The following is a 15,167-nucleotide window of genomic DNA, read 5'->3' as shown; positions in this document are numbered from 1 at the left end:
GGTCATTAAAAATCCCAAATCAACAAATTTGGCCATTGGCCTCTATCCATCATGGCCTCCTAATCATCCACATTTATACTGATTGGCTTCATCACTCTGTCTCCTCTCCACCAATAAGCTGGTGTGTGGTGGCTGGTGGGCGGTGTACTAGGGGCACTTTTACTGGATTTTCACTCACGCCTTCGATTTTGGACATATGTGATAATTATTTTTTTTTTAAAGAATCGTTCTGTTTTTATTAAACTCCACAGGAAGGCAGGAGCAGAACTGAACTGAAGAAGCTCAAAGGTTTGATACAGTTTCCAATGTGCAGTATTCACGTTTCTGTGCTCTTATGCCTCTCTTTTATAGCCTGGGTTTCCCCATGCTGCCTTGAGCGCAGCGCGATTTTATTCACGCTGCTAGGCAGCCTGGACACCATGGACCAGATTTTCCCCTCAAAAAGGGAACCAATCACAGAACGGGGAGGGAGCAGCAAGACGATGATGACGTCTATGCGACACACCAAAGCAGTTTGTTTATATCTATGGATCCAACATGGCGGCAGACGGGAAGTTACCTTTCGATGCAGCCTTAGATAGTGAGAACGCAAGTTTATTTCGTCTTCTTCCTCGTCGAATTTCTGTTGCTCTACATACGTCATCTGGTATAATTGAAACGATTGGCTATGAGCTGCGTACAGGCGCATTTGATAGACATTCGTAGCGCCCAATAAACTGCTCTGGGCATTCGTAAACCACGCCTCAAATATGAGAAAATGAACATGTGGTTCCCAGACCACGTCTCAATGAGAAGAGGTCTGACGTTAGCCAGGCTATCTCTTTTATTAAATGTAAACACAAACATTGGCTAGATAGACCTATATTTAGCTTGACTGTTTCAAACAATATTCACAGTGTTTTTTACTTAATCGGTTATTCATTTGTAAGTAGGACTAATAGTTAACTTTTATTTTCAGATGTTTATAAATAGATAAATATTGGTCATAAAAATATTGGTAATGTCGGTCAGTCTCTATGGCAAAAACAGGGCAGAACCTCAGACCAAATAAACCACAGCAGGAGTTTTGCTTGTGTGCTTTTGTTTAATTAGCATATATATTGCAAAAGTCAAGCTCGGTTGTTGAAGTCTCTTCTCCTCTTCTGGATGTGATGTCATAAACCACTATGGCAACAGTAGCCACGCCCACCACAGCAGAGACGACCAATCGAATCACAGCTTCAGTGAAACTGCAACAATGGACAGAGTCTGAGGACAAAAGAAGACTGATTCAGTGTTTGGATTAAATGTACAAATGTAGTACCGCTCAGCGCTGACTTACCTGGACATGGTTGGCAGAGTTCAGTGTTGTTAAGAAGTTTAGTTTGGTTGCTGATGGGATTGTTGAGCACACAGCTGTAGGAATCATCCAGACACTCAATCTCCAGAGGTAGAGAGACGCTGTTGTTGAGACCAGACACACTGATGCTGGAAAATAAACTGTTTCCTTTGTACCAGGAGAGAGTCACATGACTCACATTCACTGCTTAACACATCAGGACACATTCTGAGCTTGATGATGAAGGACGTTCACTGGTAATGACAGGGACCACCAAATGTGACAAATCCCTTCCTATAATAAAAACAAGTATCACAGTATGAAAAAAACTATGAGAAATAATATTCAACGTGATTTATTGCAGTATTATTCAATGTGTTCACGTAATTTACACTAAAACAGGAAGACTGGGCGGGGCATATCAAAAAGCTCCTCCCCTTTAAAACAAAAAACAAAAAAAAACAATAGTTTTTCATTTTCGTTTGAGCTCGGTAAAGCCACCGCAGTTTCCTCTTAATTTCTACAACCATTTCTCCTACTAATCTCCTCCATATCACTAAAGCGAAACTAGACTTCATTCAGATTCTAGACTAGAGAGCATTTGATTGGACAGAAAATCTGATGAGAAGCTGAAGTGGAGTGATGTCATCAAAATCATTGATCCTAGTGAGAGACTGCAAGTTTTGGGTGCTTATATCTTCTAAATGCGAATTTCCGTCATTGTTTTAGAGCACAATAGCTTATAGATAATAGTAAGATTATCTCTATGAGGACAGGGCAAAAAAAACAAAAACAATATCTGAACTGCTCACCATAGACGTTCACATTAAAAATCTTGTTTGAAACTTTGTTGGCACGGGCGATGATTAGTTCATACAGTCCATTCTGTGTAGTTGTGATACTTGTGATGGTGATCGACCCAGTTTTGTTGTCTAACTGGAGTCTGTCTCTGAAAATCTCATTGCCATCAGGAAAAGAGATGACCTGCTTAGCCATTTGGGCTATACAAATGTCTGAACTTCTAAGCCAAATCCACAGTACGCGTTCATCTGTCAGTATTTCAGTACGTCCAGTGTGTAGAGTGACCGAATCTCCCTCCATCGCTGATACCGTCTCCGTTCCACCTGTCTGAGGACCAAACACACCTGGAGAACAGACAAGAAACTATTCCAGTTATTAAATGTGGTGCTCAACAAATGCTGCTCTATATTACTTATTGATAAATTTGATCATTTTGATTTCATTGGTTAACTGTTCCTTTATGATCTCTTCCAAAAGCCAGATACTGTAAATAAAAAAATATTATTAAAAAAAAACAGCACAACAGCAAGAATTAAAAGACATAACTTACCCACTAACAGCCAAATGTTTAAGCCAAAAGCACATGTGTAAGCCATATTTTTCAGCAGTTGGATGACTGATGCTTAGGCAGTTTTCTGTGAAAATGATTGATTCTTGATATAATAATGCAGGTGAGGGGTGTAGTTGTGCAAATGCAGAAGTGAGAACCACTGCTTTTAATTCTGACTACAGGAAGACTTGGGCGTTGCTATAGGGTTTTTGGGCCCCTGATAGTTTGGTGCATATGGGGGTCTTGTAGTTGTTAACCAAAGAAACCTGGGCTACAACACTACTTTCAAGACAACTTCTCATTTCACACTAACTGAACTATTACTGTCGTTCTTTGACCATCATTTCCTCTTTCAGCATTTCAGAACCACTAAGTGTTTAGTGTTTGTTCAGAGTCCATAGTTCAGAATGAACAATAATTTAATTTAATCAGTCATTTTAACCTAAAAAGAGTAAGTAACTTTTCTTAAAGGAACACGTCACCCATTTATTTACCCTCAAATTGCTGTGATTGTTTGATGAAGGTTCAGTTTATTGCCATTCGCATAGACATTATTATACATTTTAATTTAATACATTTGATAAAGTCCAGAGTCTGTGGTTCTGATGTTCCTGATGGTCAGAGATCCAGTTTGATTGTTGATCTGTAGTCTGTCTCTGAATATTTGATCATCTCATAATATATCATTTCACTTGTCTTCTTATCAAGCCGAATGTCTCTATACAAGTATCTTCAGCTGCAAGTCTCTACTCTATAACTTAGCCTATATAACGTCTGTGTATATCACTAACATAAGTGTGTAGAGCAGGGCTACTCAAGTTCAGAGGCCAAGTGGGCCACATTTAAACCACATAAAATGCCACAAAGAGCCACAAATTACAACTTTCGGTTACACTTTATTTTAAGGTGTCATTGTTACAGTGTAATTTAAAATTTAAGTAGGCTACTGAGTAATATTAAGTAACATGCACTTAATATAGGGTTAGGGTAGGATATTACCATACATATTAGGGACGACAGCTCTGTAATGGGAGCGCTCTATATAGCTTGCTTTATATTTATAACACACTGACATTAAGAATAAACGTTTTGTTTTTCATGCTTCGTTTTTAATGTACGCGCACAGTCTCGCGCATTTTGGAGAGAACAGTTGCTCGCGCACTAGAAAAATTCGTCCTAGTCCAGTCTCAGCGCTTTTTCGCTCCAAAAGTTACGATAAAAATGTCTTTGTACTTGTTTAAAACAGAGTTGCTGGTATCTTTTAATTTCCCTCACACAAGCGCTCATCAACACTGGCAGCTATTTTGTTTGTTTATATTATTTTGCTATTTTGTCTTTTCAGACTGTGAAACAATGGCCCGTTTCAGTGCTGACACCTTGTTGACAAACTAAATTAGTGCAATAACAATTCAAAGCGCATGTGCAAAGTGCCGAATCACAACTATTAAGTGTAGTGCTAAAAATTTGTTTCTAATCATATTAATGCATGGTTGCTTTATCTGGAATTCTACAAAATGTTTCTTTCTCTCAAAATTATACTATGATCTGTGTGCTTTTTCAAACTGCACAGCAAGTTTAAGTCTGAGAAATGGACTTTAGTCAGGGTAGACTCCATATTTTACATGAATTAGAATTAAAGGGGTCATGACATGGATTTTATATATAATTTTAATGTTCCTTGAGGTTCATGTATACCAAAGCCCCTAAAAGGGACAAATATGGAATGTGAGGAAAAAATATTTTTCAAAGCTTTTGTGTTCTTGCAAAACTTTTTAGTGTCATTCCAAAAGATCTATTTTCCATCAGACCACTGGGGTTATGGAACTTTTTTTTTTATCCAGGAATATTTGATCACTTTATGTTTAAGGTTGCTTGCATTTAGATACCAGATCTGTATTTGTATTTCATTGATATCTTCCAGTCCTGAAATAAAGCCATCTTGTTTCATAGTCTTAACACAGATAAAACTTTAATGTGGTTGCATTCAAACATCAACTCATGTTTATAATTTAAGTCTCTGACTTAATCAGGTTTGGAGCAAAAACATTTGACCATCATCAGTGGAATTATTTATTGATTTATTTTGTACAGAATACCACAAAACAGAAACATATTATTAATAGAATGCAAAGCGCTCTCTCGCAAACACAATTGTGTTCTCTCGCAAAACTTCGGACAAACACTTAATGTTTAAAGTCCCGCTGGCAGTGTTTCAGACAGCTCCATACGTAAACAATGGAGCGGGTCATAGAGTTTTATTTTGAACTTGGACTTAAAGGGACAATGTGTAATTTTTATAGGTATTTTATTATCTAAAATCAATATTTTTATTCATAAATGTGTCCTCAATGGTGTACAAACACCTATGCCATTGATCTGACTTATCCTCGTAAACAAAGAATTTATTATCTTTATATACATGGGACAGGTAGGTCCACGGAGGCTTCCATGTAGTTCCGCCATCTTGAAAAACTATAATAGCAGAGAGTGACAAAAAGTACTAGGCCAACGCGTTTCCACAACGCGTTTTCGTTCAGAGCCAGCGTCACGTGACTGAAACCAGCAGAAACGGAGGAGCAGAGCAGTGAGAGGCGCTTCACTGCCCTGGCAAGTTTAAAAGGCTGCACTGCACGGTTATTTATAATGGAGGACCATACATATGCTGAGTCACAGGATAAGGAGTCTTCGTCGTCGAAAAAGTCCAAAATATACCGTAAAAGGAAACGTGACCGGAGATTACAAAAAACAAGGGTTAATGTCGGGATAGCTTTTTTTTAACTCAATTTAAATTGTTCTAAATTAATAATTCTAAACTCAATAATTAATATTTGGAATTTAAATTTTCCAAAATTAAGTTGGCACAAGTCAATAATTAATATTTGGAATTTAAATTGTTCAAAATTAAGTTGGCCCAACTAAATTTAAATTGTTCCAAAAATAAAGTTGGCCCAACTCAAAAATTAATATTTGGAATTTAAATTTTCCAAAATTAAGTTGGCCCAACTCAATAATTAATATTTGGAATTTAAATTGTTCAAAATTAAGTTGACCCAACTCAATTTACAATGTTCTAAATTAAGTTGGCCCAACTCAATTTACATTGTTCGAAATTAAGTTGGCCCAACTCAATAATTAATATTTGGAATTTTAAATTGTTTAAAATTAAGTTGGCCCAACTCAATTTAAATTGTTCCAAAAATAAAGTTGGCCCAACTCAATAATTAATATTTGGAATTTAAATTTTCCAAAAATAAGTTGGCCCAACTCAATAATTAATATTTGGAATTTAAATTGTTCAAAATTAAGTTGGCCCAACTCAATTTAAATTGTTTTAAACTAAGTTGGCCCAGCTCAATAATTAATATTTGGAATTTAAATTTTCCAAAATTAAGTTGGCCCAACTCAATTTACATTGTTTGAAATTAAGTTGGCCCAACTCAATTATTTTCAAATCTGTGAATGTATTGCCATTTTTAATGAACTCCTTTAACTAAGCAGTGACCGTATTTAACGCAATATAATATAATATATATATATATAACACAAAAGCTTTGAAAAATATTTTTTCCTCACATTGCATATTTGTCCTTTTTAGGGGCTTTGGTATACATGAACCTCAAGGAACATTAAAATGATATATAAAATCCATGTCATGACCCCTTTAATTCTAATTCATGTAAAATATGGAGTCTACCCTAAAGTCCATTTCTCAGACTTAAACTTGCTGTGCAGTTTGGAAAAGCACACAGATCATATACAGTATAATTTTGAGAGAGAGAAACATTTTGTAGAATTCCAGATAAAGCAACCATGCATTAATATGATTAGAAACAATGAATTTAGCACTACACTTAATAGTTGATTTATTAAAGAAAGTGCAAATGAATGCCAATACAAACACAGCCTATCACAAATCCTGGGAAAAGGCCAGAAATTCTCATTCTCATTTTTAAACTAGACATTGTTTGACATCAGGACATCAGTGATGTGTAAACTGAATTTGGCAACAATACAGTGAATTACAGTGACGTTATTGAATATTTTTCATAATAAAAATCATCAAAAAGAAACATGTACAATTGCATATACAATTAAAAACTTTTTTTTTAATAAGTGTTGTAGTATAACCATCAGGACAGCAGTGATGTGTGAACTGAATTTGGCAACAATACAGTGAATTACAGTGAAGTTACTCTGAATATTTTTCATAAAAATCATAAAAATTATAAATTTACAATTGTATATACAATTTTAAAAAAATTGTCAGAACTCCAGTCTTTTCCTCGATATCTCTCTAATAGGCTACGTGTCTTTTCTCTTTCTAGTTCATAACAGCAAATCAAAATTTTTGGTTAGTTAGTTTGCTTAGTTAACCAATACGTGTCACATTTGAATGCGGTTTGAGAGAGGGTGAGTAAATAAAGACAGTGTTTTCCTGTTTTTAGTGAAGTGTTGGAAGATGGGTGTTTTGGTTAGCATTATCCAGTTCGCCTCTGCTGGTTAGATGCTATTACTGCACCATTCTCTGATAAACATTCAAAATTAGTCGTTAAAATTTATTCAAAATTACATATTTTCCCACATCATCCCATTTCACACTGGAGTAGCCTACCCTACATTGTTCTTAAAAAAAAAATGAAACTCAACTGATTCCTATTGTTGTATTTTTCTGTAAAACTTACATTGACATATCGCATTTAAGCATATAAAATTATCAATGAGGATGAGGATTCAAACAAACAACGTTCCGTTCCTGATGCTAGTTCAAACTGAATCCATTCAGCCCAGCAAATTGCACAAAGAATCTTTAAAATTCACTATCATGCTCTAGATTTTAAACACGGTTTGAAGAAGCAAAATATGCAAAGCAATATTCTTTATATGAAAAAATTAATTAAAAAATCGCACCAATTCCAAGAGTTGACTGAGACTTTGTCATCACCATCTAGGGTTCCGGCTCTTTTTAACCAATGGCTTTCGACGACCTATTCCAGTAGTTTGTGAATCATTTTGATTTGCAATGGAATCATTTTGAGCATTTTGTGAACTGTTTGACTGATTCATTGAGTCAAAAGAACAATTCAGTCACAACTTGAACATCACTGGTCTAAAAGCAAGTTTTACTCCAAACAAAATCAATATTTAGTTAATGAAATATTTACAACAGAAAGAAAATGTATATTCAAATTTCCATGTTTACATTAAAATATTCATTTCCTATCCTGAATTTGTAAAATTATATGATATTTCTAGGTTTTCCATGACCGTCATTCAAGGACTGACTGGGATGTTCTCCGCTTCTTTTCAGCTCTTCTTGATCTGATGTCATAAACCACTATAGTAACAGTAGCCACGCCCACCACAGCAGAGATGACCAATCGAATCACAGCTTCAGTGAAACCACAACAGTGGACATGGTCTGAAGACAGAAGAAGAGGTTTTATTGAGATTACTTTATGACAAACTCACCAACAACATCTCAACTGAAAGCAAAACCATTTGTCTGTGGTACTTCTGTAAATATTTATTATTATTACTGCTGATGTTAAGTACCTGCACATGTCTGACAGAATTGACTGATGTCCAGATGTTTGGTCTGGTTGCTGATGGGATTGTTCACCACACAACTGTAAGTGTTTTTATCCTGATATTCCACCTCCAGATGTAGAGAGATGTTGTTGAGATCAGACACACTGATGCTGGACAATACACTGATTCCTTTGTACCAGGAGAGAGTCACATCACTCACATTTAACACTGAACACAGCAGCGAACAGTTCTGGCTTGATGATGATGATGAACAGTTTGAAGAGTCTCTGGTGATAACGGGAATGGGCAGACGAGCTGAAAAATATATATTTTTTACAAACAATTTAAATTCATAGAGGGTGAGTAGTGTATACAAACGGTCAATGTTTGTGAGGATTTTCTTAATTAATATTTTACTATTCATTTATGATTTGTTCCTTACTTATTATTCGTTCATTCATTGATATTCAGTACCGTATTTTCCAAGAATATGATGTACTCACATGTTCATATACGTTAAGAGATATATCTTAGCTACTTGTGTTTTGTTAGATATTGGATGTATTACAAACACTCTGAGTAATGTTTCTCAGAATTAGTAATTCACGGTAGGCTACTAGGTGTGCTTTTGCAGAAACAGTGCTTGCAAGATGTTAGATATGGTATTTAAAAGAGCTTGCTTCGCTTTCTTTGTTCTGAAGGTGTCAAAACCACACATAGCCTATCTATTTCCATCTATCTTTGCAACCGTAGCATTTGACTGGTCATGCTGAACAAGCCGTTACACCAGTAATGGATAAGTCTGTTAGACCTTTTCTTTTCAGATTATTGTCACTTATTTTTAGCTTTTTTTAGACCTTCGGTTTGAGTTTATCCCAGCAAGCTTTCAAAGAAACAAATGCATAAATACCGTCATGTCAACTATTATTGTGGCATATGTACAATAATTTAGCAGTACTTGTTGAGGACGGGGCATATCAAGCTCAATACTCACCATAGACAGTAACACTGAATAACAGCCTGGATTTCATCATGAGTTCATAAAGTCCAGAGTCTGTGGTTCGGGTGTTCCTGATGGTCAGAGATCCAGTTTGATTGTCAATCTGTAGTCTGTCTCTGATTCTCTTCTCATTAAAATATGTAATAACAGGTCCTCCTCCATTAAATTGAATGATTATAATAGTACCTTCAGGTCCAAATCTCCACTGTACATAAGGTAATGATCTGACAGTATCATCAGGGTGTAGAGTGACAGAATCTCCCTCCGTCACTGACACTATATTTACTCCATCTATCAGAACAAAACACACATGGTTAACAAGATCAAAAGAACAGTTCACCCAAAAATGAATGTTCTGTCGTCATAGGTCTACTGAAGCATAAAGTAACAGTTAATGAAAAACCTCTGACTAGCTAATCAAAGCCAAAAAACATGTTTAACTCACCAACCAAATGTAATAAATACAAGGAAATAAATGCACAAAACATTGTTCAACTGCATGAGATACTGGAGGAAGTCTAATAAAGGAACTCTTATGTCTGCAACTCCTCCAACCGTACTTTATTTGGCTAAAAGTCTGTTCCTCTAGTCATGTGTTACTGACATTTCATATAGGCTGCAAAACAACACTATTTTTGACAGTTTGGATGTGAATATGTGCATGTGTGAATGTGATTGATGAGATGGCTATTCTCCTATTTTAATCGAACGTTTGGCACCCCAAAGACTTATGTGGAAAAGGAAATGTGTAATTTGCACATTTGAGCAAACAAATTTATAAGGTTGTGGTTACTGGTAACAGATTTCGGACAGAACAAGCAATGTTTTTTTTTTTTTTGTATTTTTAACATTTACACAATCTGTATTTGGGTTACATTGGGCCATTTTCAGACGGGGGAAAATATCCATATTTACAGTCAGTTTACAATTTTGATTCTGTATTCAATAAGTGTTTGTCATAAAAAGGACAAAATAGTCGATTCCTCAACTTTAGCCCTATTGGATTTAACTCTAGAAAAACAAACTATTGTAAAGAGAGTTGACTCTATAGTTTAGGAATCCTTAGGAATTGATTCTTTTGTTTTAACAAATTATTTTTCAATGTTTTGATTGACTCATACCAGTGAATTAGTGGTTGGCCCACTTTTTGTACAGAGCGTTACACAGTATTTGTTAATATGTGTCTCCCCCTAAGCTGCTGCTGATTTGTTTGTGGTTTAGTGCGTAACTTTTGCACCTAATTCCGAGCAGTCTGTTTTTTGTGAAATTCCTCATTTAAAACAGAAGCAGCGACTCGAATGATGTAAGGCTATATGTCATTTAAAGGGAAAATTGTGAAATATCTCTATACACTAGACAAATTTGAACATTTGCAGTTCTAATATGGTCTTTGTGTCATGTAAAAAAAAAAAAAAAACATTTAGAGTGTGATAACTATACTGCAACCTTTCTGCTGCATCACACTTTCTTTTTTTATAAGAGATGACTCAATATTTACAATGTTTCAAAATGTAATTCTGTTTATAAGGCCTAAATGTTAAAGGGGTGGTTGATTATGATTTCACTTTTTTAATTTCAGTTAGTGTGTAATGTTGCTGTTTGAGCATAAACAACATCTGCAAAGTTACAATGCTCAAAGTTTAGAGCAAAGGAAGATCATTCCTTTTACAGAAATCGTTTTTTAAGGACTACAACAAACGGCTGGTAGGGACTACACAACATTCCTCCAGGGTTACTGACATCACTAACCCTGAAATTTACATAAACGCAATTTATAGATTATCATGACAGAATATGCTAATCAATGACTAGAAGATAACTACACATAAGCTACATTACATTTCAGAAATGTCCTGTTGCATGTTGTCACCTCTTTTTGAGTCTCTCCATCATTGTCTGACTCCAGTTTGAACATAAAAGAATTAATTTTCAGTGCATATCTGTGTGAGGTAAAAGGACATGAGCTCTTGAAGCTCCACCCACTGCGTCGGGAGCAGCAGCTCATTTGCATTTAAAGGGACAGACAGAAAAACAGTGTGTTTTTGCTCAACCTCACAAAGTGACAACTTTAACATGCTATATAAAAATATCGGTGGGGTATTTTGAGCTAAAACTTCACATACACACAAAGACTTCAAAGACTTATTTTACATCTTGTGAATTTTTATCAACTCCAGCTCCACAAACTTGTGGGGTTGTTAGCATTTGAGCATATAAAATAATCTCAGTTTGAAAAGAACCTACTCAAAAGAACAATACACTCACAATTTGAACATGGCTTTCAAGCAAGTTTTACTCAAAACAATATCAATAGTTTATGAAAAATTTTACAGCAGGAAAAAAAAAAGTATACTCAAATTTCCATTATGTTTTCATTAAGACTTTATTGATTTCCTGTCCTGGAATTGTAAAATTCTCTGATATTTACAGGTTTTCTATTATTGTTGTCATTCAGGGACTGACTGGAATGTTCTCCGCTTCTTTTCAGCTCCTCTTGATCGGATGTCATAAACCACTATGGTAACAGTAGCCACGCCCATCACAGCAGAGATGACCAATCGAATCACAGCTTCAGTGAAACCACAACAGTGGACACGGTCTGAAGACAGAAAAAGAGGTTTTATTGGGAACTCACCAACAGCATCTCAACTGGAAGCAATTGCTGTAACAGATGGTTATTTATTACGTTTTGTAAGATGAGTAAACATCATACGCACACAGCTCAGATAAAATATTTTCTTCAACTTCTCTCTGACATATCTCACTCCTCAAGAGCCCCCCCCTATTTTCAGGATGGGTTCAGTCTACATTTGTCTGTGCTATTTATATATAAATGTAGTAATATCACCCTTGATGTACCTGCACATGTCTGACAGAATTGACTGATGTCCAGATGTTGAGTCTGGTTGCTGATGGGATTGTTCAGCACACAACTGTAGGTGTTGTTATCCTGATATTCCACCTCCAGAGGTAGAGAGAGACTGATGCTGAGATCAGACACACTGATGCTGGACAATACACTGATTCCTTTGTACCAGGAGAGAGTCACATGACTCACATTCACAGCTGAACACAGCAGTGAACATCTGGACACTGATGATGATGAACCATTTGAAGAGACTCTGATAATGACAGGTATGGGAAGATGAGCTGGAAACATGAGAGAATAATGTAAAATAAATCTGGGATAAACGAATTTAAAGTGCCCCTATTATGCTTTTTTTAAAGTCTCCTAATTTTGTTTTGGAGTCTCCTACAACATGTTTACATGCATCAAAAGTCAAAAAACACTTTCATTTTCTCATAATATACATTGCACATCACCACACGGTTCAATGATTCTGAAACGACTCGGTGGATGAATCAGTTCCTCTAAATCCTTCCTTTTCGAGAGCCTGCTCTGATTGGACAGCTCATTCTGTTGTGATTGGGCTACCGCATACCGTGTTTCGAAAGCTAACTCCAATAACGAAACATTAGAAACAACCTTCATTGAAAGGTCGACTTGAGCAGGACGTTTCTCAATGATACGCTACTCAGTCTGAGGTACATTATATGAGATGTTTTAACTGCAATTCCTCTTCATTAGCATTAACAAGTGTTTGTCCATCAACAAAAACGATGTGCATATTTTTAATTTATTGCAGTGCATACAACAGTGCATATGTTCGCCCAGCACTAATGTGAATGACTGATGTAACAAACGTTTGTAAAACAAATCTTGCTCCAACCTTTATATTTACTCAAAGTAGTGAGAACGACAGACAATCTGCATTAATAGACAGTTTTAGGTAATAGTGGCCCACATCTGATTAGCATTAACTATTTCAGTAAGTGAATCCCGCAGTCGTCAGTAAAATAACGTGTTGTGGGCTGGTCAAGTTGTTCGCAGGCAGAAAACATACAACATTGTATCTTCTAGTGACGTAGAACCGTAAAGCTGTAGGATTCGAGTTAAAAACGACTCGTATTGGCGGTTCAGAGTTGATTCTTTCTTTTGGGACACAATCTTTATTTATCGTGCACTTTCGACTTTACAACTTTGCAGAACGTTTACATTCACAAACCGCTATATTACACACTGCATGAAAGGGAATATTCAAAAAACCATTATAGGGGCACTTTAATATCAACCGTATCTGTGTCCTGCTGTCAATTAATATTTTTAACATATTAGCATATATACAACATTTCAAAACATAAAATAATTAAAATGATGTATTGTTAAAATATGGCAAGGAAAGACTACTCACTGTAGACAGTAACATTGAATGATTCTCTTAAGACTAGAGTGCGTATTTGATAAAGTCCAGAGTCTGTGGTTCTGATGTTCCTGATGGTCAGAGATCCAGTCTGATTGTCGATCTGTAGTCTGTCTCTGAATATGTCATCATCATCATAATATGTAATATCACATGTCTCCTCATCCAACCAAAAAACTTTGACTATCAGAGTATTTTCAGGTCCAATCCACAACTGTCTTTTATGTATTTCATGTCTGTGTTTATCACTAACATTAAGAGTGACAGAATCTCCCTCCATCACTGTCACTATCTTCACTCCATCTGTATCAGAACCAAACACACACAGATAATCAGATTAAATACCAGTTCATGTAAATCCTCTCTCTGTACTGAACCTGAAGTCATAAATCATGTTTAACTCACCAATCAGATGCCAGAAACAGAAGAAAATCAATATGCAAAACATTTTTTCAAAAGTACGAGATTAAAACCAAATAAAACCTGCTAATCGTTTTAGTAGCCTTAAACTGTAATGAGTCTAATGGAGGAACTTTTCCTTCTGTCTGTTCCTCAATCTCACGAGTCACGTGTTACAGTCCATACAGCACTTATTTTTTGGCATAATATTAACAAGATTTATTAAAAAAACTATTTATTTATTAATTTGCACATCTGCATATTCAATTTAAATTGTGTTTGGCTCCAGAATGATTAGTCACATGACATTTATACTGGAGGTGTTTGGCTATAAAACCACATCTAAACTGAGTTAAAAGACAGCAGAAAAGCAGTCCTGCACCTATAAACCCACACATATGGACCTTTTTCACATTTCAAGGTTTCTCATAAGCGGAAGTCGTCATAGTTGGGTAAATATTTATAGCGCCGATGAATGAGAGACTACATTAATATATTTTTTGTGTTCCCATTTGTTCAAATAGCAAAAGGAAAACTCCGCAATTAACACCTTTCAAAAAGATTGATCAAGGCAGTCAGAAGAGAGAAAAAAGTATTAGAAACAATCTCATGGCAGCATTAGTTTCTTGTAATTTGATGCGAAGGTAATATAATACAAAGTATGTAGGCCACATAAAAATAAAATTAAAATATAAAAAACGTTGCAGGATTTACGATGTTGATGACCGTTACAACGTCTCTTCACAGTCTGTGAAAAGGGTCTATTGAGCTCATTCAGTTCAGGAAGTGAATTAGTTTCACACATTTATTTCTGCTGATCATCTGTGAAGCTGCAGTCAGCATTTTTATCATTTAAAAAAATGTTAAACAAACATCCAACTAAAACATTTCAGAAAAAAAAAAAAAGTTTCATGAACAATGTAGGCTTTAGGCTAAATGACGTGCTGTTGTTTTTGGGAAAATTATTACAGACCAGATAACTTTGAATGGACATTCTATGAACGTCACAAGAAAAACTTTTGTTTATAACTTTGAGAGAAGAGAACCTTGCCAGAACATTAGCCAAACTCTGTTACCTAGTAACGCTAACGGTCTGAACTCGGAACTCAAACAGCATGGCGTCACTCGAGCCACCGCGTGCGCTGTACTCCGACAACGCAAAGTTTTAAAATATGTTTATAAATGGATTTTTGTTTGTACAGGCTGAGGAGTTAAGAATCAGGGAACCGATTATTTTTAAAAGATTAGTCATAATCCTTCAACCAGTTCCGTTAATTCCAGATGCTGTCAATCATTCTGGCAGGGTGT

General features: G+C 35.7%; 3 protein-coding genes across 6 annotated transcripts; all 3 read right to left on the bottom strand.

Moving 5' to 3' along the window:
• Positions 1 to 807: 807 nt before the first annotated feature.
• Positions 808 to 2,768, bottom strand: LOC308701719 (uncharacterized protein). Of its 2 annotated transcripts, XR_014031498.1 has the most exons (4): positions 2,670 to 2,768; positions 2,131 to 2,463; positions 1,322 to 1,612; positions 808 to 1,248 (listed from the first exon to the last, which is right to left on the bottom strand). XR_014031498.1 is itself a non-coding variant. In XM_081384134.1 (3 exons), exons 1-3 carry the CDS (start codon positions 2,713 to 2,715, stop codon positions 1,527 to 1,529), a joined length of 465 nt encoding a protein of 154 aa, XP_081240260.1. In that variant the 5' UTR covers positions 2,716 to 2,758; the 3' UTR covers positions 1,069 to 1,526. The 2 variants fall into 2 exon arrangements, 1 of the variants encoding a protein (XP_081240260.1); XM_081384134.1 differs by having other exon boundaries at positions 1,069 to 1,612; positions 2,670 to 2,758.
• Positions 2,769 to 6,510: 3,742 nt separating this feature from the next.
• LOC308702594 (SLAM family member 9-like) lies at positions 6,511 to 9,738 on the bottom strand. Of its 3 annotated transcripts, none has more exons than XM_081385557.1 (5): positions 9,644 to 9,738; positions 9,385 to 9,489; positions 9,193 to 9,269; positions 8,223 to 8,513; positions 6,511 to 8,088 (listed from the first exon to the last, which is right to left on the bottom strand). In XM_081385557.1, exons 3-5 carry the CDS (start codon positions 9,230 to 9,232, stop codon positions 7,937 to 7,939), a joined length of 483 nt encoding a protein of 160 aa, XP_081241683.1. In that variant the 5' UTR covers positions 9,233 to 9,269; positions 9,385 to 9,489; positions 9,644 to 9,738; the 3' UTR covers positions 6,511 to 7,936. The 3 variants fall into 3 exon arrangements, with proteins under 3 accessions (XP_081241683.1, XP_081241681.1, XP_081241682.1); XM_081385556.1 differs by having other exon boundaries at positions 6,517 to 8,088; positions 8,223 to 8,313; positions 8,419 to 8,513; positions 9,193 to 9,489; positions 9,644 to 9,707; XM_081385555.1 differs by having other exon boundaries at positions 9,193 to 9,489; positions 9,644 to 9,707.
• Positions 9,739 to 11,347: 1,609 nt separating this feature from the next.
• On the bottom strand, positions 11,348 to 14,007 carry LOC308702593 (CD48 antigen-like). The gene is made up of 4 exons (XM_081385554.1): positions 13,866 to 14,007; positions 13,452 to 13,763; positions 12,058 to 12,348; positions 11,348 to 11,797 (listed from the first exon to the last, which is right to left on the bottom strand). The coding sequence occupies exons 1-4, from the start codon at positions 13,906 to 13,908 to the stop codon at positions 11,646 to 11,648; spliced, it is 798 nt and encodes a 265-aa protein (XP_081241680.1). The 5' UTR covers positions 13,909 to 14,007; the 3' UTR covers positions 11,348 to 11,645.
• Between the last annotated feature and the right edge of the window lie 1,160 nt (positions 14,008 to 15,167).

Source organism: Scardinius erythrophthalmus (genome assembly GCF_964197995.2).
Source record: "Scardinius erythrophthalmus genome assembly, chromosome: 14".
NCBI classification, from domain to species: Eukaryota; Metazoa; Chordata; class Actinopteri; order Cypriniformes; family Leuciscidae; genus Scardinius; species Scardinius erythrophthalmus.
Note: the sequence above shows the minus strand (reverse complement) of the source record. Positions and strands in the feature narration are given on the sequence as shown.